A 24,373-nucleotide genomic window follows, 5' to 3' on the forward strand; every position below is an offset into this window, starting at 1 on the left:
CCTTTCCTGAGCTGGAACACCCAGAGTGGCTGGAAAAGCTACACTTCATGGTAGACATGACAGCGCACCTGAACACGCTGAACACAGCTCTTCAGGGGAAAGGACGCACAGCCCTGCACATGTTGGAGGATGTTTTGGCATTGGAGCGCAAGTTGACAGTGCTTGCCAGAGATTTACAGAAAGGCACATTGTCTCACTTCCCCAATTTGAGAGAGTTCAAACAAGCTCACGACATGATAAATTCGGAGTATTTACATTCTGCAATCATCGCAATACAAACATCTTTTGGGAAACGCTTCTGTGAGTTCAGAGAGGAAAAAAACACATTATCCTTCCCGGTCACTCCCCTAAGCATCGATCCATCCCTACTGAATACGACTGCATTGGCAGGTGTGAGTCAACCTGATCTTGAGATGGAGCTGACCGACATAGCCGACAAAGACATATGGGTGTCCAAGTTTAGACGCTTGACAGCAGACCTTGAAGATGTTGCCCGTCAGAAGGCCGTTCCTGCTCAGAATCACAAATGGAGTGATATTGAAAACCTCCCCAAACCGGACAAACTTGTTTTCAAAACATGGAATGCTACCCCCGACATTTATGTAAACATTAAAAAGTATGCGCTTGGAGTCCTGTCGATCTTTGGATCCACATATGTATGTGAGCAGGTGTTCTCCAACATGAACTTTATTAAAAACAAACATCGCGCACGTCTCACAGATGACAGCTTGCGATCCTGTGTAAAGATGAAGGTGACGTCATACAGCCCTGATGTGCAGACGCTGTGCGCTGAGGTCCAGGAGCAGAAATCCCATTAACCAAGTATGATAAATATTTTAATTGCCTATTATTTTACGTATATTCGTATTTTTTCATTGCTCAGTGAAATAGTCCTTTTATTTTTCAAGTTGACAGCTGGCTGACGTTATTTTTGGTTTGCTGCCGGCGGACAATTTAAGTTCGGCGTTTTTCATAAATACAAGAAGGACTCAAATAGACATTGAGTATTTTACTTAAAAGTAACCTTTAACCCAACGTCTTTTTTTCGGAATTCAAAATGTTTTTGTTGCATGCAGAAATGTAATTTCGTTTTCTCTGCAGGAGTTCATCGATTTCATAAATGCAACACATTATAGTTTGTTTATACATAGCATAAAGGCAAAAAAAACGTTGTATGCAGTGTTATTTCATTTTAAATGTCAAACGGGTTTTGTGGCTCCCACTGTTTTCTTTTCTGTGGGAAACGGGTCCAAATGGCTCTTTCAGTGGTAAGGGTTGCCGACCCCTGCCCCAATCTATCCAAGTCTCTCTGCAGACTCTCTGTTTCCTCGGCACTACCGGCACCTCCACCTATCTTTGTATCATCAGCAAACTTAGCCAGAAGGCCACCTATTCCATAATCCAAATCGCTGATACAGAACGTGAAAAGAAGCGGCCCCAACTCGGACCCCTGGTGAACGGCAGACAACCAGAACGGGATCCCTTTATTCCCACTCTCTGTTACCTGCCAATGAAACAACGCACTATCCACGTATGTAACTTCCCCGTAATTCCATGGGCTCTTATCTTGTTCAGCAGCCTCATGTGCGGCACCTTGTCAAAGGCCTTCTGAAAATCCAAATACACAACATCCACTGCATCCCCTTTGTCTGGCCTACTTGTAATTTCCTCAAAAATCTGCACTAGGTTTGTCAGGCAGGATTTTCCTTTGAGGAAATCATGCTGAGTTCTGTCTATCTTGTCATATGCCTCCAGGTACTCCGTAACCTCATCCTTGACAATCGACTCCAACAACTTCCCAACCACCGATGTCAAGCTAACAGGTCTATAATTTCCTTTTCGCTTCCTTGCCCCCTTCTTAAACAGCGGAGTGACATTTGCAATCTTCCAGTCCTCCGGAACCAGGCCGGAATCTATCGACTTTTGAAAGATCATTGCTAATGCCTCCGCAATCTCCACTGCTACTTCCTTCAGAACACGAGGGTGCATTCCATCTGGTCCGGGAGATTTATCTACCCTTAGTCTATTCAGCTTCCTGAGTACTATCTCTGTCGGAATTGTGACTGCGCATATTTCTCCTCCCTGACACACTTGAATGTCCGGTATATCGCTGATGTCATCCTCAGTAAAGACTGATGAAAAATACTCGTTCAGTTCCTCCGCCATCTCCTTATCTCCCATTACAATTTCTCCAGCATCATATTCTATCGGTCCTATATCTACTCTCACCCGTCTTTTACTCTTTATATACTTGAAAAAGCTTTTAGTATCCTCTTTGATATTATTTGCTAGTTTCCTTTCATAGTTCATCTTTTCCCTCTTAATAACCTTTTTAGTTTCCTTTTGTAAGCTTTTAAAAACTTCCTAATCCTCTGCCTTCCCACTAATTTTTGCTTCCTTGTATGCCCTCTGCTTTGCTTTTACTTTGGCTTTGACTTCTCTTGTCAGCCACGGTTGCATTCTTTTTTCATTCGAAAATTTCTTCTTCTCTGGAATATATCTGTCTTGCACCTTCCTCACTTCTCGCATAAACTCCAGCCACTGCTGCTCTGCCGCCCTTCCCGCTAGTGTCCCTTTCCAGTCAACCTTGGACAGTTCCTCTCTTATGCCACTGTAATTTCCTTTACTCCACTGAAATACCGACACATCCATCTTTGATATTATTCCTTGGGGATTTCCTTAATCCTTCTTACCAAGACTTTCTCATGGCCGCTTCTGGCTCTCCTAATTCCATTCTTGTGCAGAACTCCATGCAAACGTTCCCTAAATGTTTGCCATTTTCTGCTGTAACGTCGAAAAATTCTAGTGACCCATCAGCAAGTGGGATATCGATAAGACAGGAAGAGTGCAGAGAAACTTTACAAGGATGTCACTATGACGTGAGCTATACTCGCTCAGGCCACCGGAATGAGGGGAGTTTTGACAAACGAGTACGGAATTATGGGAAAAATGCAGAAAGTGTAAATGCCATCGGGTTTTCAACTGAGATTGAGAGGGGGACCAGGTGTTTTGGTAAAAGGGGAAAGATGAAATGTTTGAGAGCAACGTTATACAACCATAGAACACGACAGCACAGTACACAGGCTCTTCAGCCCTCCATGTCGTGCCGACCCATATAATCCTTAAAAAAACTATTAAACCCACACTACCCCATAGCCCGCTATTTTTCTTTCATCCATGTGCCTGTCCAAGAGGCTCTTAAATACCCGTAATGTTTCAGCTTCCACCACCTTCCCTGGCAAGTAATTCCAGGCACTCACAACCCTCTGTGTAAAAAATTTACCCCTGATGTCTCCCCTAAACTTCCCTCCCTTAATTTTGTACATATGCCCTCTGGTGTTTGCTATTGGTGCCCTGGGAAACAGGCACTGACTATCCGCCCTATCTATGCATCTCATAATCTTGTAGAGCTCTATCAAGTTCCCTCATTCTTCTGCGCTCCGAAGGGAAAAGTCCCAGCTCTGCTAACCTTGCTTCATATGACTTGTTCTCCAGTCCAGGCAACGTCTTGGTAAATCTCCTCAGCACCCTCTCCATAGCTTCCACATCCTTCCTATAATGAGGTGACCAGACTTGAACACAATACTCAAGTGCGGTCTCACCAGAGATTTGTAGAGTTGTAACACGACCTCTCTGCTCTTGAACACAATCCCCCTGTTAATGAAGCCTAATATCCCATAGGCCTTCTTAACTACCCTATCAACCTGTGCAGCGACCTTAAGGGATGTATGGATTTGAACACCAAGGTCCATTTGTTCATCCACACTCTTAAATAACTGACCATTAATCCTGTACTCAGTCTTCCGGTTTGTCCTTCCAAAATGCATCACCTCACACTTAACTGGATTGAACTCTATCTGCCATTTTTATGCCCAACTCTGCAGCCTGTCTATATCCTCTTGTAACCTTCGACAACCATCAGTTCCATCCACAACTCCTCCAATCTTCGTGTCATCCGCAAACTTACTCACCCATCCTTCCTCCCCTACATCCAGGTCATTTATAAAAATCACAAATAGCTGGGATCCCAGGACAGATCCCTACGACACTCCACTAGTTACCGAACTCCAGGCAGACTACTTTCCTTCCACAACTATCCTCTGCTTTCTTCCGTTAAGCCAATTTTTATCCAAACAGCCAAGGTTCCACCTATCCCATGCCTCATGACTTACTGGATGAGTCTCTCGTGAGGGACCTTGTCAAATGCCTTGCTAAAGTCCATGTAGACCACATCCACTGCCCTACCCTCATCAATTTCTTTTGTCACCTCTTCAAATAACTCAATCAGGTTCGTGAGGCACGAACTTCCCTTCACAAAGCCATGTTGTCTATCCATGAGTAGACTGTACTTCTCCAAATGCTCGTAGATCCTATCCTTAAGAATCCTTTCCAGTAGTTTGCAGACCACCGACGTAAGACTCACCCGTCTATAGTTCCCAGGTTTCTCCCTATTACCTTTTTTAAACAAGGGAACTACATTAGTCATTCTCCAGTCCTCCGGCACTTCCCCTGCAGCCAAAGAGGATTCAAAGATCATAGCTAATGCTCCTGCGATCTCTCCTCTCAATTCCCACAACAACCTGGGGTGTATCATATCCGGCCCTGGGGATTTATCATTCTTAATGTTTTTAAGAAGATCCAGCACTTCTTCCCTAATCTCCACATTGTCCAGCACACAGACCCGCTCTGCTTCGACCTCACCCTGATCAAGATGCTTTTCACTTGTGAATACTGAAGCAAAGTATTCATTTAAGACCTCCCCAACCTCCTCCGCCTCCAGGCACACGTTGCCCTCTTTGTCCTCTGGTGATGTTATGTGGAACTTCTCTCTGAGGGTGCGGAACAATAAAACATAAGAAACAGGAGCAGGAGAGGACTACCAGGCCCGTTCAGCCCGCTCCGAAATTCAATGAACTCATTGCTGATGTGGCCATGGGCACAACTCCGCCTCCCTGCCTTTCCCCCACAACCCTTACTTCCCCTTCGATGCAAATCTCCGTTCAAATTTGTCTTAAATATGTTCACTGAGGGAGCCCCCACTGCCTCATTCGGCAGAGAATTCCACAGATTCACCACTCTCTGGGAAAAGCCCTTCATCCTCACATCCGTCCTAAATCTACACCCCTCGAATCATGCGGATGAGAGACCCGTGGTTCGAGTTTCACCCAACAGTGGAAACAGATTTCCTGCCTCTATCCTCTCTATCCCTTTCACAATTTTATAAGCGTCAATAAGATATCCGCTGACAGGTCTGAATTCCGGCTCGTACAATTTCTGCCGACTCTATCTCCCCTCGTAGTGGAATGCTGAGCTGAAAAAGAAACAGTGGACGTGGGTTCCATTTCAGAAGTTGTGAAAGAGATGCATGGCGTCATGGACACGTCACGGAGGGCTGTGGTTCTGGCGCGGATTGATTGGGCGAGGCTGCGGAACAGATGGACTCGGACTACAAGATCCGAAGGTCATATTTCTGCGCTGCGGGGTTCTCTGACTCGACAATATAAAGCCAGTTTCATAAGATGACAAAGAGCCGTCTGTCTCCTGGGTGATAGGACACTGATACCTAATGCGGACAATGACAAATTTACGATTTTAAAGGTGGGTCTCGTCACAGCTCAATAATTTTATTGCAAAACTGGTTTTTTAAAAAAAAAGATATCCCACTGTGAGGGAATGGACTGAGGAAATGGTTAAGATTTCATCATATGAACTCATGTTGGGAAGAATTAACAGTGAGGGAAAAGTGCAAGACGCCTGGGGTCAATTTCGGTTTTATGTTAATTTAAACTTAAATTAGAAGTTTTTTTTCTATTTCTTAGTTTTATATGTTTGCCTGTCATGGGATGGCTGTGTAAATATGTTGTACTGTATCTGCTCTATGATATGCTGTGCTGCTTTGTAAAATAAAAATAAATAATAAATTATTGAATTACAAAAAAAAACCAAAGAGGCAGCAAGGAATGAGATGGTTAAAAAGAAGCTGGAACTGCGGAATATGACATCTGCCAGAAAAAATACCCCTGAGCGAGTAAGTTATTGAGAAGCTTAGATCCCAAGGAAGGCAGGCGCACCTGACACAGCATGATGGATGCTTGGGGCATTCCGAAGCGGCGGGTTGATGTAGAACTGAAATTTCATCACCAGATACACGGACACAAGGAGGATATTTTTACCAATACCCACATAGTCACACATTAACCCTGTCATGGTCCCAAACGTCGACTGAACGTTTTTTCCCCCATACATGCTGTCTGACGTGCTGAGTTACACTGAACATGGAATAGTAGAGCACATTACAGGCCCTTTGGCCCACAATTTTGTGCTGATCCTCAGACCCTGCCTCCCATTTACACCCCCTCCCACCTTAAATTCCTCCATATACCTGTCTAGTAGTCTCTCAAACTTCACTAGTGTATCTGCCTCCACCACTGACTCAGGCAGTGCATTCCACGCACCAACCACTCTCTGAGTGAAAAACTTCCTCTAATATCTCCCTTGAACTTCCCTCCCCTTACCTTAAAGCCATGTCTTCTTGTACTGAGCTGTGGTGCCCTGGGGAAGAGACACTGGCTGTCCACTCTGTCTATTCCTCTTAATATCTTGTACACCTCAATCATGTCTCCTCTCATCCTCCTTCTCTCCAAAGAGTAAAGCCCTAGCTCCCTTAATCTCTGATCATAATCCATACTCTCTAAACCAGGCAGCATCCTGGTAAATCTCTGTACCCTTTCCAATGCTTCCACATCCTTCCTATACTGAGGCGACCAGAACTGGACACAGTACTCCGAGTGTGGCATAACTGGAGTTTTATAGAGCTGCATCATTACATCGCGACTCTTAAAATCTATCCCTCGACTTTTGAAAGCTAACATGCCATAAGCTTTCTTAACTACTCTATCTACCTGTAAGGCAACTTTCAGGAGTTCCTCCATCATTCTGTGTGTGTTGGCTGGTTTCCGAGCGTCTGTAGGCTTCCTCCCGTTTTGTGATTGGATCACCGGCAAACACACGCTGACCCTCAGGGTCACCCCCGTACTCTTCAGCACCTCGCCCTCCCACTCGAACTCCGCAAAAATGCCGAGCATCTGTCATCACAGATTGACGCGAGGCGCTGGTTTGCGGGGCAGCGAGTGGAAAGCGCTGAAGCAAGCGGGGCCCGGCTGGACTCCCCGTGCGAGGCAGACCGCGGGGGGGTCATCGGCAAGGGCCAATCGGAAGCTTGGAAGCCGGCGGCGATTGTGGGAGCGGTCACCGTGTGAATGGGCCACTGTGTGAGTGGGGAGTTGAGGCTTTGGCTCGGAGACACTTCCTCAACAAGAGGATGTGCCTAGAGTGTGATTCACCGGTTTGTTTCAATAGACAATAGACAGTAGGTGCAGGAGTAGGCCATTCGGCCCTTCCAGCCAGCACCGCCATTCACTGTGATCATGGTTGATCATACACAATCAGTACCCCGTTCCTGCCCTCTCCCCATATCCCTTGTCCACGCTATCTATAAGAGCTCTATCTAACTCTCTCTTGAATGCATCCAGAGACTTGGCCTCCACTGCCTTCTGGGGCAGAGCATTCCACATACCCACCACTCTCTGGGTGAAAAAGATTTTCCGTATCTCTGTTCTAAATGACCTTACCCCTTATTCTTAAACTGTGGCCTCTAGTTCTGGACTCACCCATCAGCGGGAGCATGCTTCCAGCCCCCAGCGTGTCCAATTCCTTAATAATCTTATATGTTTCAATCAGATCCCTTCTCATCCTTCTAAATTCCAGTGTATATAAGCCCAGTCGCTCCAATCTTTCAACATATGACAGTCCCGTCATTCCGGGAATTAACCTTGTGAACCTACGCTGCATTCCCTCAATAGCAAGAATGTCCTTCCTCAAATTTGGAGACCGAAACTGAACACAATACTCCAGTTGGGGTCTCACCAGGGCCGTGTACAGCTGCAGAAGGACCTCTTTACTCCTATACTCAATTCCTCTTGTTATAAAGGCCAGCATGCCATTAGCTTTCTTCACTGCCTGCTGTACCTGCATGCTTGCTTTCATTGACTGATGTTTCCTTTCTTTCTTTCGTGGGATTGAGTTCAAGAGCCGAGAGGTAATGTTGCAGCTATAGAGGACCCTGGTCAGACCCCACTTGGAGTACTGTGCTCAGTTCTGGTCGCCTCACTACAGGAAGGATGTGGAAACCATAGAAAGGATGCAGGGGAGATTTACAAGGATGTTGCCTGGATTGGGGTGGATGCCTTTTGAGAATAGGTTGAGTGAAATCGGCCTTTTCTCCTTGGAGCGACGGAGGATGAGAGGTGACCTGATAGAGGTGTACAAGATGATGAGAGGAATTGATCATGTGGATAGTCAGTGGCTTTTCCACCAGGAGCTGAAATGGTTGCCACAAGAGGACACAGTTTTAATGTGATTGGAAGTAGGTACAGAGAAAATGTCAGCGGTAAGTTTTTTACACAGAGATTGGTGAGTGCGTGGAATGGGCTGCTGGTAACGGTGGTGGAGGCGGAAACTATAGGGTCTTTTAAGAGACTCCTGGATGGATACATGGAGCTGAATAAAATAGAGGGCTATGGGACACATATAGAGTGGACATATAGAGAGTTTCCTATAGTGGAGGAGTCTAGGACCAGCGGACACAGATAGAGTGGATGTGGAGAGTATGTTTCTATAGTGGGGGAGTCAAGGACCAGAGGACACAGATAGAGTGGATGTGGAGAGGATGTTTCCTATAGTGGGGGAGTCTAAGACCAGAGGACACAGATACAATGGATGTGGAGAGGATGTTTCCTATAGTGGGGGAGTCTAGGAGCAGAGGACACAGATAGAGAGGATGAGGCGAGGATGTTTCCTCTGGTGGGGGAGTCTAGGACCGGAGTACACAGACTCTGTCTCTCTGTCTCTCTCTCCCCTCTCTCTCTCTCTCCCACACCACCAGGTTTAGGGACAGTTATTATCGCTCAACCATCAGGAAGGAGGTACAGGAGCCTCAGGACCCACACCACCAGGTTCAGGGACAGTTATTACCCCTCAACCATCAGGAAGGAGGTACAGGAGCCTCAGGGGTTCTGCATGGATATGTTGCAATGAGACAGGGAAAGGATGGTAGGATACAGGAACGGTGGTGTAGAAACGCTGTTGTGAATCTAGTCAAGAAAAAAGAAAAGCTTACAAAAGGTTCGAAAATAATCTAGGTAATGATAGAGATCCAGAATATAACAGGGCTCGCAGGAAGGAGCTTAAGAATGAAATTAGGAGAAAAGGTAAAGTGTAGATTGGTGGTGTGTGTGTGTGTGTGTGTGTGTGTGTGTGTGTGTGTGTGTGTGTGTGTGTGTGTGTGTGTGTGTGTGTGTGTGTGTGTGTGTGTGTGTGAGAGAGAGAGAGAGAGAGAGAGAGAGAGAGAGAGAGAGAGAGAGAGAGAGAGAGAGAGAGAGAGAGAGAGAGAGAGAGAGAGAATGGGTGAATGGATTTAGAATGTAAGTCTATAGTCTGATCCTCACTCCGGAACAGGAGGTGGCGGTATTGCACCATTAAGCCGGGTGCCAACCGCCGTCAAACAGAAAGAGGAAGATATTAGGAGAGCCAGCAGGGGCCATGAGAAGCCCTTAGTGGGCAGGATTAAGGAAAACCCCAAGGTATTCTACAAGTATGTGAAGAGCAGGAGGATAAGGCGTGAGAGAATAGGACCAATCAAGTGTGACAGTGGGAAAGTGCGTATGGGACCGGAGGAGATCCCGGAGATAGTCAATGAATCCTTTGCTCTCATTGGATCTCGGCGATTGTAGGGATGACTTGCAGTGGGACTGAAATGCTTGAACATGTAGATATTAAGAAAGAGGATGTGCTGGAGCTTTTGGAAAGCATCAAGTTGGATAAGTCACCAGGACTGGATGGGATGTACCCCAGGCTACTGTGGGAGGCGAGGGAGGAGATTGCTGAGCCTCTGGCGATGATCTTTGCATCATCAATGGGGACGGGAGAGGTTCCGGAGGATTGGAGGGTTGTAGATGTTGTTCCATTATTCAAGGAAGGGATGAATGAATGAATGAATTAATTAAATGATTGAATGAAATTAATTTATTTCGGTCAGTACAGAACATAACAAAAAGCATCATTTATAACGATGATTTCACAGGACAAAATTACAACAAAAAGCACAGATATTCTTTAAAACAGACCGATAGGGTGTAGGGTGAAGCTGCAGCTTATTACTTGAACAGGAACAGATTTGGCGTCAATCATCACATCAAAAACCGAAAAAATTCATAATCTTTTAACACAAAATCCAATTCCAGGTATCATTTATTTACATTACTCCCATTCATTTTAAATCATGCATTTTATATTTCTTCATTAAATGATTTTTGAATATCTTTTCAAACTTGTTAAGTGTAGTGCATGTTTTTAAATTCTTACAGCCGTTCCCCTGCCTCATTTTCGTGGTCCTCTAACCATCCTCATTTCTCTTTTATTTTTAACGTACTTGAAAAAATCTTTTACTATCCTCTTTGATGCTGTTCGTGAGCTTGCTTCCATATTTCATCTTTTTCCCTTCTAATGATTTTTTTAATTGCTCTGTGCAGGTTTTTAAAAACTTCCCACTAATTTTTGCTTTGTTGAATGTCCTTTCTTTTGTTTTACAATGTCTTTGACTTCCCTCGTCAGCCACGGTTGCGCTATTTTGCCATTTGAGTATTTCTTCATTTTTGGAATACCCGTCTCCTGCACCTTCCTCATTTTTCTCAGAAACACACGCCATTGCTGCTCTGCTGACATCCCTGCCAGCAGCTCCTTCCAATCTACTTTGTCCAGCTCCTCTCTCTCAACCCTATAACCATATAACAATTACAGCCCGGAAACAGGCCATCTCGGCCCTTCTAGTCCGTGCCGAACGCTTACTCTCACCTAGTCCCACCGACCCGCACTCAGCCCATAATCCTCCATTCCCTTCCTGTCCATATACCTATCCAATTTTTTAAATTAATTTTTTAAATGTTCTCACAACTGTTCCATAGATTCACCCCTCTGACTGAAATACAATGATTTTTTTACATTTGTACTTTGCCTTTGTTTCTGAAACATACACGTTCCTCTCAGATCATGTTGACTCTCTCTCTCTCTCTCTCATTTTAAACAACCTTTGGATACTTTGTGGTCACCATCCATTCTTACTTTATACATAATTTGTATTGAGTCGATTGATCCTTATTGCCATTATACATTGGTACAGTGAAACTCTGTTTAGCTTCCTCGGGCAGTTAAATAAAACGGCAGATAAAAGCAAGACAGTGATAGAAAAACAGTATTAAATAGATAAGTAGCAGAAAATAAGTTGCAGCAGCACCAGAATATCAGAGTGATGCACAAAGTGCCGCTAGTGCAAGTATTTGAGTTCATGTGTGTGCTCACAGTTTCCGTCACTGTTCTGTAGGAGTGGTGTGACGGAGGCCACAGCTCCGGGCTCGAAGCTGTCAGTCTACTTGCTCCGGTTTTTAGTGTCCCGAACCTTTGGCTGGACGGCAGCGGGTCACCGAGTCTGCCGGAATAGATGGCGTCCAGTCCCGGGAGCTCCATCCCGTCGATTCGCTGGGCCGCCCTCACCACGCGATGCAGGTCCTGTCGCTCAGCGGCGGTGCAGCCGGCAGATCACACGGTGGCGCTGTTGGTCAGGATGGTTTCAGACAGACAGACTGTATTGATCCCGAGGGGAATTGGGTTTCGTTACAACCGCACCAACCAAGAATAGTGTAGAAATATAGCAATATAAAACCATAAATAATAAAATAATAAGTTAATCGTGCCCAGTGGAAGCAAGACCAGGACCAGCCTATTGGCTCAGGGTGTCTGACACTCCGAGGGAGGAGTTGTAAAGTTTGATGGCCACAGGCAGGAATGACTTCCTATGACACTCAGTGTTACATCTCGGTGGAATGAGTCTCTGGCTGAATGTACTCCTGTGCCTAACCAGTACGTTATGGAGTGGATGGGAGTCATTGTCCAAGATGGCATGCAACTTGGACAGCATCCTCTTTTCAGACACCACCGTCAGAGAGTCCAGTTCCACCCCCACAACATCACTGGCCTTACGAATGAGTTTGTTGATTCTGTTGTTGTCTGCTACCCTCAGCCTGCTGCCCCAGCACACAACAGCAAACATGATAGCACTGGCCACCACAGACATGTAGAACATCCTCAGCATCGTCCGGCAGATGTTAAAGGACCTCAGTCTCCTCAGGAAGTAGAGACGGCTCCGACCCTTCTTGTACACAGGCTCAGTGCTCTTTGACCATTCCAGTTTATTGTCCATTCGTATCCCCAGGTATTTGTAATCCTCCACCATGTCCACACTGACCCCTTGGATGGAAACAGGGGTCACCGGTGCCTTAGCCCTCCTCAGGTCCACTACCAGCTCCTGAGTCTTTTTCACATCAAGCTGCAGATGATGTATTGTGCCTCTGTCGAAGTTGGGGAACAGCTCTTGGGGGAGTTTATTTTTTAAACTACAAAATCTCTGAAATTTGAAGTGTTTAATTGAATAAATAGTGGATTGGTTGGCTCATAATAACTTGTCTTATTTACAATTTTGTATAACTTTCTTTTGGAGTAGAAAAATTGAATTTGTATTTGTTTTTGTACATCTACACAGTAAGTCATTAGGGAGTAGAGATGGCCAGGAAATTATAGACCAGTCAGGCTTACTTCAGTGTTTAGTAAGTTGATGGAGAAGATCCTGACAGGCAGGAATTATGAACATTTGGAGAGGCATAATATGATTAGGAACAGTCAGCATGGCTTTGCGAAAGGCAGGTCGAGCTTTACGAGCCTGATTAAATTTTTTGAGGACGTGACTAAACACATTAATGAAGGAAGAGCAGCAGATGTAGTGTATATGGATTTCAGCAAGGCATTTGATAAGGTACCCCATGAAAGGCTTATTGAGAAAGTAAGTGTCCAGGATCAGAGGGTCCGAGTCCATAGGACACTCAAAGCTGCTGCGCAGGTTGACTCTGTGGTTAAGAAGGTGTACAGTGTATTGGCCTTCATCAATCATGGGATTGTGTTTAAGAGCCGAGAGGTAATGTTGCAGCTATAAAGGACCCTGGTCAGACCCCACTTGGAGTACTGGTCTCAGTTCTGGTCGCCTCACTACAGGAAGGATGTGGAAGCCATAGAAAGGGTGCAGAGGAGATTTACGAGGATGCTGCCTGGATTGAGGAGCATGCCTTATGAGAATGGGTTGAGTGAACTCGGCCTTTTCTCCTTGGAGCGACGGAGGATGAGAGGTGACCAGACAGAGGCGTATAAGACGATGAGAGGCATCGATCGTGCGGATAGTCAGAGGCTTTTTCACCAGGGCTGAAGTGGCTAGCACGAGGAGGCAGAGTTTTAAGGTACTCTGGTCACTGAATTATAGGAAAGATGTCAACAAAGTAGAGAGAGTACAGAGGAGATTTACCAGAATGTTACCTGGGTTTCAGCACCTACGTTACAGAGAAAGGTTGAACAAGTTAGGTCTTTATTCTTTGGAGCGTAGAAGGTTGAGGGGGGACTTGATAGAGGTATTTAAGATTATGAGGGGGATAGATTGAGTTGACGTGGATAGGCTTTTTCCATTGAGAGTAGGGGAGATACAAACAAGAGGACTTGAGTTGAGAGTTAGCGGCGAAAGTTTAGGGGTAACACGAGGGGGAACTTCTTTACTCAGAGAGTGGTAGCTGTGTGGAACGTGCTTCCAGTAGAAGTGGTAGAGGCAGGTTGGGTATTGTCATTTAAAGTAAAATTGGATAGGTATATGGACAGGAAAGGAATGGAGGGTTATGGGCTGAGTGCGGGTCGGTGGGACCAGGTGAGAGTAAGTGTTCGGCACGGACTAGAAGGGCCGAGATGGCCAGTTTCCGTGCTGTAATTGTTATATGTTATATGAGATGCTGGCAGGGATGACAGCAGAGCAGCAACGGGGTGAGTCTCTGGGGGAAAATGAGGAAGGTGCCAGATAGATGTATTCCAAAAACAAAGAAAGTAAATGCTCAAATGGCAAAATAGTACAACCGTGCCTGACGAGGGATGTCAAAGCTAATGTTAAAGCAAAAAGAGAGCGGGCATTCGACAAAGCAAAAAATAGCGAGAAGACAGAGAATTGGGAAGCTTTCAAAACCCGACAGAGAGCAACTGAAAGAATCATTAGAAGGGAAAAGGTGAAATATGGAAGCAAGCTGGCAAACAATAGTCAAATTTGAGAGTAAAAGATTGTTCAAGTATGTAAAAGTCAAAAGAGAGATGACAGTGGCCGAATAAATAACATTGGGGGCCAACGAGATGGCAGAGGAACTGAATGAGTATTTTGCATTGGTCTTCACTGTGGAAGACACTAACAGTGTGCCTGATGTTGTACTGAGTGAAGGAAGAGAAGTGGGTGTAGTTACTGTTACAAGGGAGAAGTTGCTCGAATTACTGAAAGACCTAAAGGTACATAAGTCACCCGGACCAGAGGAACTGCACCCTGGGGTTCTGAAAGAGGTATAGAAACATAGAAAATAGGTGCAGGAGTAGGCCATTCGGCCCCTCGAGCCTGCACCGCAATTCAGTATGATCATGGCTGATCATCCAACTCAGAACCCTGTACCTGCTTTCTCTCCATACCCCCGATCCCTTTAGCCACAAGGGCCGTATCTAACTCCCTCTTAAATATAGCCAATGAACCGGCCTCAACTGTTTCCTGTGGCAGAGAATTCCACAGATTCACCACTCTCTGTGTGAAGAAGTTTCTCCTCATCTCGGTCCTAAAAGGCTTCCCCTTTATCCTTAAACTGTGACCCCTCGTTCTGGACTTCCCCAACATCGGAAACAATCTTCCTGCATCTAGCCTGTCTGATCCCTTCAGAATTTTATACGTTTCAGTAAGATCCCCCCTCAATCTTCTAAATTCCAGTGAGTATAAGCCCAGTCGATCCAATCTTTCTTCATATGAAAGTCCTGCCATCCCAGGAATCAATCTGGTGAACCTTCTTGTACTCCCTCTATGGCAAGAATGTCTTTCCTCAGATTAGGGGACCAGAACTGCACACAATTAGCGGTAGAGATTGTGGTGGCATTAGAAATGATCTTTCAAAACTCATCGGACTCTGGCATGGTGCCGGAGGGCTGGAACATTGCAAACGTCACTCCGCTCTGTCAGAAAGGAGGAAGGCAGCAGAAAGGAAATTACAGACCAGTTCGCCTGACCCCAGCGGTTGGGAAGACGTTGGAGTCAATTGTTAAAGATGAGGTGATGGAGTACTTGGTGACACAGGACAAGATAGGACAAAGTCAGCAGGGTTTCCTTCAGGGAAAATCTTGTCTGACGAGTCTGTCGGAATGCCTTGTGGAGATTACAGGTAGGACAGATAAAGGGGATGCAGTGGATGTTGTATATTTGGACTTTCAGAAGGCCTTTGACAAGGTGCCGCACAATGAGGCCGCTCACCAAGTTAAGAGCCCGTGGCATTACAGGGAAGTTACTAACATGGTTAGGGAATCGGCTGATTGGTAGGAGGCAGCGAGTGGGAATGAAAGGATCCTTTTCTGGTTGGCCGCCGGTAACCAGTGGTGTTCTGCAGGGGTCGATGTTGGGGCCTCTTCTTTTTGTGCTGTATATAAGTGATTTAGACGATGGAATGGACGGCTTTGTTGCCAAGTTTGCAGGCGATACGAAGGTCGGTGGAGGGGCAGGTAGTGTTGAGGAAACAGGTAGGATGCAGAAGTACTTAGATGAGGAGAACGGGCGAGAGAGTGGCAAGTGAAACACAATGTTGGAAAATGCGCGGGGTCACGCACTTTGATAGTTGGAGTAACTGTGCAGACTGTTTTCTAACTGGGGCGAAAATCGGAGAATCTGACATGCAAAGGGAGGCGGGAGTCCGTGCGCAGAAAGTTCACCTTGCAGGCAGTGGTGAGGATGACAAACGCCATGTCAGTGTTCATCTGAAGAGCTCCAGACTCTTGGAGCAGGGATGTGATGCTGAGGCTTTATAAGGCACCGGCGAGGCCCCGCCTCGAGCACCGTGAACAGTTTTGGGCCCCTCGTCTACGAAAAGACGTGCCGGCTTCAGAAGGATTTCACAGGAGGTCCGCAAGGATGATTCTGGGAATGAAGGGTTTAACAGAGGAGTAATGTTGCTGTGAGGCCGAGACAGAGTCGATGTGAAGAGTATGCTCCCCATGGTGGGGGATTCTCGGACAGCAGGACACAGACTCAGAATAGAGGGGCGTCCGTTTACAACAGAGATGCGGAGAGATTTCTTTGGCCGGAGGGTGGTGATCGTGTGGAATGTATTTACCGCTGGACCAGTGGAGTCCGGGCCGTTGGGTGTATCTAAGACAGAGGCTGATGGGCTTTTGATTGGACACAGCATCAAAGGTCACGTGGACAAGGCTCCCCAGGGGTCACTGGCTCCAAAGGGTTCTTTTACCTCAAGCTGACCAATCACCCCCGGTTCATTACACGACACCCAATCTAGTGTCTAGGCTCAATGACAAATTACTGTAAAACGCCATCTCTTAGGCACTCAACAAACTCTCTCCCTTGAGATCCATTACCAACCTGATTTTCCCAATCGACCTGCATGTTAAAATCTCCCAGGACTATCATAACATTGCCCTTTTAAACAGCTTTTCTATTTCATAGAAACATAGAAAACCTGCAGCACAATACAGGCCCTTCGGCCCACAAGGTTCTGCTGAACACGTCCCTACCCTAGAAATTACTAGGCTTACCTATAGCCTTCTATTTTACTAAGCTCCATGTATCTATCCAAAAGTCTCTTAAAAGGCCCTATCGTATCCGTCACCACCACCGTTGCCGGCAGCCCATTCCACACACTCACCACTCTCTGAGTAAAAGACTTACCCCTGATATCTCCTCTGTACCTTCTCTCCAGCACCTTAAACCTGTGTCCTCTTGTGGCAGCCATTTAAGCCCTGGGGAAAAGCCTCTGAATATTCACACGATCGATGCCTCTCACACCTCTGTCAGGTCACCTCTCATCCTCCGTCGCTGCGAGGAGAAAAGGCCGAGTTCACTCAACCTATTCTCACAAGGCATGCTCCCCAATCCAGACAACATCCTTGTAAATCTCCTCTGCACCCTTCCTATGGCTCCCACTTCCTTCCTGTAGTGAGGCGACCAGAACTGAGCACAGTACACCAAGTGGGGTCTGACCAGGGTCCGTTCCCATTGTAATCTTCGGCCCACATCCCAGCTACTGTTGGGAGGCCTGTGTGTAAATGCCATCAACGTCCTTTGACCCTTTCAGTTTCCTAACTCAACCCACAAGGATTCAGCATCTTCCGATCCGATGTCACATTTTTCTATTGATATAATGCCATTCTTAACCAGCAGAGCGACACCAGCCCCTCTAACTACTGAGCCCTCTGATCAATTCCGGTTCGTTGAGCAAATCCCAATCCGGAATAGCTCTACAAGGGCTGCTCCAGAAACCCATAGAACACTACAGCACATTACAGGCCCTTCGGCCCACAATGTTGTGCCGACCCTCAAACCCTGCCTCCCATACAACCCCCCACCTTACATTCCTCCATATACCCGTCTAGTAGTCTCTTAAACTTCACTAGTGTATCTGCCTCCACCAGTGACTCAGGCAGTGCATTCCACGCACCAACCACTCTCTGAGTGAAAAACCTTCCTCTAATATCCCCCTTGAACTTCCCTCTCCTTACCTTAAAGCGGGGAGTGGTCGCTCCGTGCCCTCCTGAAGTCAACAACCATCTCCTTTGTTTTGTTCACATTCAGAGACAGGTTGTTGGCTCTGCACCAGTCCGTTAGCCGCTGCACCTCCTCTCTATAAGCTGACTCGTCGTTCTTGCTGAAAAGGGGAAGTAGAACGAGATCTAGATCTGGATACCCCCCACCATAGGGAACATCCTCTCCAATGCTCACCTTATCCAGTCCTTTCAATGTTCGGTAGTTTCAATGAGATCCCCGCCCCCCGCATTCTTCTAAATTCCAGTGAGTACAGGCCCAAAGCTGCCAAACGCTCCTCATATGTTAACCCCTTTATTCCCGGAATCATCCTCGCAAACCTCCTCTGGACTCGCTCCACCGACAACACATCCTTTCTGAGACGCAGGGCCCAGAACTGTTGACAATACACCAAGTGCGGCTGACTAGTGTCTTATAAAGGCTCAGCATTATCTGTCCGCTTTTATATTCTATTCCCTTTGAAATGACTAGTGGGGTTACCGCAAGGCTCGGTGCTGGGACCGCAGCTATTCACGATATACATTAATGATTTAGATGAAGGGGTTAAAAGTAACATTAGCAAATTTGCAGATGACACAAAGCTGGATGGCAGTGTGAAATGTCAGGAGGATGTTAGGAGAATGCAGGGTGACTTGGACAGGTTGGGTGAGTGGGCAGATGCATGGCAGATGCAGTTTAATGTGGATAAATGTGAGGTTATCCACTTTGGTGGCAAGAACAGGAAGGCAGAATACTACCTGAATGGTGTCAAGTTAGGAAATGGGGAAGTACAACGAGATCTAGGTGTCCTTGTTCATCAGTCACTGAAAGTAAGGATGCAGGTACAGCAGGCAGTGAAGAAAGCTAATGGCATGTTGGCCTTCATAACAAGGGGAGTTGAGTACAGGAGTAAAGAGGTCCTTCTGCAGTTGTACAGGGCCCTGGTGAGACCCCACCTGGAGTATTGTGTGCAGTTTTGGTCTCCAAATTTGAGGAAGGACATTCTTGCTATCGAGGGAGTGCAGCGTAGGTTCACAAGGTTAATTCCCGGAATGGCGGGACTGTCATACGTTGAAAGATTGGAGCGACTGGGCTTGTATACACTGGAATTTAGAAGGATGAGAGGGGATCTGATTGAAACATAAATGATTATTAATGGATTGGACACGCTAGAGGCAGGAAACACGTTCCCGATGTTGGGGGATTCCAGAACCAGAGGCCACAGTTTAAGAATAAGGGTTAGGCCATTTAGAACGGAGTTGAGGAAAAACTTTTTCAACCAGAGAGTTGTGGATCTGTGGAATGCTCTGCCTCAGAAGGCAATGGAGGCCGAGTCTCTGGATGCTTTCAAGAGAGAGGTCGATAGAGATAGCGGAGCCCAGGGATATGGGGAGAGGGCAGGAACGTGGTACTGATTGTGGATGGTCAGCCATGATCACAGTTAATGGCGGTGCTGGCTCGAAGGGCCGAATGGCCGACTCCTGCACCTATTGTCTATTGACTTCTGGTTGTATTTTATTTCGTCTGTTTTGGGACTGTGAATGTGCTAAAACATTTTGGGTTGATGTTTGTTAATTTATAGATCAATACATTAATATGGATTTTACTTTTTGTTTTGAAAACATTTCATTAGGGTTTACTAATAGTACCAAATCTCATAGAAATCCTTATGCAGATGATACTAAGGTAGGTGGCGTTGTGGATAATGATGTAGGTTTTCAAAGCTTGCAGAGAGATTTAGGCCAGTTATAAGAGTGGGCTGAACGATGACAGATGGAGTTTAATGCTGATAAGTGTGAGAAGCTACATTTTCGTAGGACTAATCAAAATAGGACATGCAGTGTAAGTGGTAGGGTATTGAAGAATGCAGTAGAACAGAGTGATCTAGGAATAATGGTGTATACTTGCCTGAAAGTGGAATCTCATGTGGATAGGGTGGTGAAGAAAGCTTTTGGTATGCTGGCCTTTATAAATCAGAGCACTGAGTATAGGAGTTGGGATGTAATGTTAAAATTGTACAAGGCATTGGTGAGGCCGAATTTGGAGTGTTGTGTACAGTTCTGGTCACCGAATTATAGGAAAGATGTCAACAAAATAGAGAGAGTACCGAGGAGATTTACTAGAATGTCACCTGGGTTTCAGCACCTAAGTTACAGGGAAAGGTTGAGCAAGTTAGGTCTTTATTCTTTGGAGCGTAGAAGGTTGAGGGGGGACTTGGTAGGGGCATTAAAAATTACGAGGGGGATAGATGGAGTTGACGTGGATAGGCTTTTTCCATTGAGAGTAGGGGAGATTCAAACAAGAGGACATGAGTTGGGAGTTAGGGGGCAAAATTTTAAGTGTAACTCGAGGGGGAATTTCTTTACTCAGAGAGTGGTAGCTGTGTGGAATGAGCTTCCAGTAGAAGTGGTTAAGGCAGGTTCGATATTGTAATTTAAAGTAAAATTGGACAGGTATATGGACAGGAAAGGAATGGAGTGTTATGGGCTGAGTGCGGGTCGGTGGGACTAGGTGAGAGGAAGCGTTCAGCACGGACTAGAAGGGCCAAGATGGCCTGTTCCCGTGCTGTAATTGTTACATGGTTACATGAGAAATAATTCTTTCTTTATCACAAATCTTTTGGTAATTTACAGCAAATTTTATTATCCATAAGTGTCAATACAGCAATAAGAAACCTTCATTTATATTTTTTAAGTCAGACATCAAAACGATATAACTGACCGGCGACAAGGAGTGACCGGTTGAATAATCAGTCCCGTTTCTCACCGTCACTCTGCATCGGTGAACCGATGATTATAAAATCACACTTCAGGGCCGTGTCCGGGATCGCTGCAGATCCAGGGTCACTGCCGAGGGATTTGTCAATTTAACATCATTATATCGGCCAGGCTGCCGAATGCACCGTCCTCAGCAAAGGGAGCAAAAGGATTCTCTCCCAGGATCATACCCCCCACTCCGGGACACCGGTGTCCCAGACTAAGACCCGGACCCCGGGCTCTTCCTGTCCGGTTAATTCCCCGGGGAGTCACGTGGGGAATCTCGAACACGCACATCCGGCGGAAGCTGCCCCGCCGGACAACAGGCGGATACACGTCACGGCGGGACCGCTGCGAGGGACGCACACAACGCGAGGACCGAGCCGGTTCCGTTAAAACCGTTGGGAATCAGCCCGGCGCGCGGCCGATAAAGGTGAGGGTGGGAGTTAAAGGTGAGGGCGGGGAGTCGGCCAAATGTCCCCACCCCGCGGGCGGGGATGTTCACACGGTCACTCTCAGTCCGGGTCTGGGTTCCTGCAGAGATCTCAGTTCCTTCATCCCGGTCTCACTGAACCGATTGTCCCACAGCCTGAAACAGATGGGAGAATAAAGATGAAATAAACAGATTACACAACAGTGTCAGTAGCAGAAGACCGGGGTTAATGTTTCAACAACACTCACAGACAAATATCACCAGAAAAACCGCGGATCCGCTGATATTTTATCACATTGAACATTAACACAAACACTCACAGGATCCACTTCAGACTAAGGAGGGTCTGTATGAGGCGGCGGAGAGCGGGGACAGATCGGTCTGTCAGAGAGTTTTCACTCAGGTCCAGATCCTTCAGTGATGGGTTTGTACTGAGAGCGGAGGCGAGATCCTCGGCACCGGAATCTGTGAGACCGACACTGTTCAGCCTGGAGATGAGAGAGAGTGAGGGTGAAGGACACAGAGAGACAGGAGACGGTACAAATCCCCAGTGTTTATCAGTAACACAATTACTGATCACATTAATGTTCAGTGTCAGACACCCAGTGACTGTAAACACAATCTCCCACAGTCTGGTACTTACCACAGTGTCTGTATTTTACACTCTGGGTTCCTCAGAGCCGCAGACACCAGTTTCACTCCTGAATTTCCCAGTTTATTATTGTTCAGTCTAAACACAAACAGACAAATTGATGAACATAGTGATTAAAAACGTGTGTCTGGGGGCATTTCTCTCACTCGGATATTTCAGGGAGCATTAAACCCTTTATTAATTCACTGATCTTAGCTCCCATCACTGTCAATGACCCTCACTGCCCAGCTCCAATGAATTCACCGAATGTCAGTAATTTCGTCTGTCGGTGTGACCCTGTAAACTCCACATATTCTCTCTTATTCCCTGATGGATAGAAAAGTGTTCCTGACGTGAGACAATCGGAAAGGGCAGGGGTGAAGGGGAGAAAGTCAAACAGTGAGGAAGATTTGAGAATCGGGAAATGTCGATGGGAGATGGAGGAAGAGGATGTGGAAGAGAGATCCCACAAGAGGAAGTGGGGTGGGGGAGAGAGATCCCACAGGAGGAAGGGGGATGTGGGACAGAGATCCCACAAGAGGAAGGGGGATGGGAAAGAGAGATACCACAAGAGTAAGGGGGATGGAGGACAGAGATCCCACAGAAGGAAGTTGGATGGGGAAGAGAGATCACACAGGAGGACGGGGGATGGGGGAGAGAGATCCCACAGGAGGAAGGGGGATGGGAGAGTGAGATCCCACAGGAGGAAGTGGGATGGGGAAGAGAGATCCCACAGTAGGAAGTGGGATGGGGAAGAGAGATCCCACAGGAGGAAGGAGGGTGGCGGAGAGAGATCCCACAGGAGGAAAGGGGATGGGGGAAACAGATCACACAGGAGGAAGGGGATGGGGGACAGAGATCCCACTGGTGGAAGGGGATGGGGGAGAGAGAACCTACAGGAGAAAGGGGGAAGTGGAAGAGAGATCCCACAGGAGGAAGGGGGATGTGGAAGAGAGATCCCACAGGAGGAAGGGGGATGGAGGACAGAGATCCCGCAGGTGGAATGGGGATGTGGGAGAGAGTTCCACCAGGAGGAAGGGGGATGTGGGAGAGAGTTCCCACAGGAAGAAGGGGGATGTGGGAGAGAGATCCCACAGGAGGAAGGGGGATGTGGGAGAGAGATCCCACAGGAGGAAGGGGGATGTGAAAGAGAGATCCCACAGGAGGAAGGGGGATGTGGAAGAGAGATCCCACAGGAGGAAGGGGGATGGGGAAGAGAGATCCCACAGGAGGAAGGGGGATGTGGAAGAGAGATCCCACAGGTGGAAGGGGGATGGAGGAGAGTGATCCCACAGGAGGAAGGGGGATGTGAAAGAGAGATCGCACAGGAGGAACGGGGATGTGGAAGAGAGATCCCACAGAAGGGGGATGGGGGAGAGAGATCCCGCAGGTGGAATGGGGATGTGGGAGAGAGTTCCCACAGGAAAAAGGGGGATGTGGGAGAGAGATCCCACAGGAGGAAGGGGGATGTGGGAGAGAGATCCCAGAGGAGGAAGGGGGATGTGGGAGAGAGTTCCAACAGGACGAAGGGGATGGGGGAGAGAGATCCTACAGAAGGAAGGGGGAGAGAGATCCCACAGGAGGAAGGTGGAGAGAGATCCCACAGGAAGAAGGGGACGGGGAAGAGAGATCCCACAGGAGGAAGGGGGACGGGGGAGAAAGATCACACACGAGGAAGGGGATGGGGGAGAGAAATCCCACAGGAGGAAGGGGGATGTGGGAGAGAGTTCACACAGGAGGAAGTCTCCCACACGAGGAAGGGGGACGGGAGAAAGAGATCCCACAGGAGGAAGGGGAACGGGGGAGAGAGATCCCAGAGGAGGAAGGGGGATGGGGAAGAGAAATCCCACAGGAGGAACGGGGATCCAACAAGAGGAAGGGGTATGGGGTAGAGAGATCCCACAATAGGAATGGTGGATGGTGGAGAGAGATCCCACAGGAGGATGGGGGATGGGAAAGAGAGATCCCACAGGAGCAACGGGGACGGGGGAGATCCCACAGGAGGAAGGGGGATAGGGGAGAGAGATCCCAGAAGAGGAAGGGGGATGGGGAAGAGTGATCCCACAAGAGAGAGGGGGATGGGGGAGAGAGATCCCACAGGAGGAAGGGGGATGGAGCAGAGAGGTCCCACAGGAGGAAGGGGATGGGCGAGAGAGATCCCATACGAGGAAGTGGGATGGGGAAGAGAGTTCCCACAGGAGGGAGGGGGTTGGGGAAGGGTGAGCCCACAGGACGAAGGGTGATGGGGATGAGAGATCCCGCAGGTGGCAGGGGGATGAGGGGCGAGAGTTCCCACAGGAGGAAGGGGGATGTGGGAGAGAGATCCCACAGGAGGTAGGGGGACGGGGGAGGGAGAACCCACAGGAGGAATGCGGACGGGGAAGAGGTATCCCAGAAGAGGAAGGGGGACGGGGAAGAGAGATCCCTCAGGAGCAAGGGGGACGGAGCAGAGAGATCCCACAGGAGGAAGGTGGACGGGGAAGAGAGATCACACAGGAGGAAGGGAGATGGTGGAGAGAGATCCCACAGGAGGAAGGGGGATGTGGACGAGAGATCCCACATGAGGAAGGGGAATGGGGAAGAGAGATCCCACAGGAGGATGGGGGATGGGGAACAGAGATCCCACAGGTGGATGGGGGATGGGGAAGAGTGTTCCCACAGGAGGAAGGGGGATGGGGAAGAGAGATCCAACAGGAGGAAGTGGGATGGGGAAGAGAGATCCCACAAGAGGAAGGGGGATGGGAAACAGAGATCGCACAGGAGGAAGGGGGATGGGGAAGAAAGATTCCGCAGGAGGAAGGGGGATGGGG

General features: G+C 47.5%; 2 protein-coding genes across 2 annotated transcripts in view; one reads left to right on the top strand and one right to left on the bottom strand.

The window, feature by feature from the left end:
- LOC140721622 (NACHT, LRR and PYD domains-containing protein 3-like) overlaps positions 1-24,373 on the top strand; it is a 1,017,925-nt gene that overhangs the window by 117,862 nt on the left and 875,690 nt on the right. The gene's annotated exons all lie outside the window — the stretch shown is intronic.
- LOC140721620 (NACHT, LRR and PYD domains-containing protein 3-like) overlaps positions 20,387-24,373 on the bottom strand; it is a 52,287-nt gene continuing 48,300 nt past the window's right edge. The window contains exons 8-10 of the mRNA XM_073036431.1: positions 21,576-21,662; positions 21,253-21,420; positions 20,387-21,088 (exon numbers count right to left, since the gene is read on the bottom strand). Coding sequence (XP_072892532.1) covers positions 21,001-21,088; positions 21,253-21,420; positions 21,576-21,662 — 343 coding nt within the window. The 3' untranslated portion in view covers positions 20,387-21,000. The remainder of the gene's footprint in view (positions 21,089-21,252; positions 21,421-21,575; positions 21,663-24,373) is intronic.

The sequence above is a fragment of the Hemitrygon akajei genome, unplaced genomic scaffold, assembly GCF_048418815.1.
Source record: "Hemitrygon akajei unplaced genomic scaffold, sHemAka1.3 Scf000058, whole genome shotgun sequence".
Lineage (NCBI taxonomy): Eukaryota > Metazoa > Chordata > Chondrichthyes > Myliobatiformes > Dasyatidae > Hemitrygon > Hemitrygon akajei.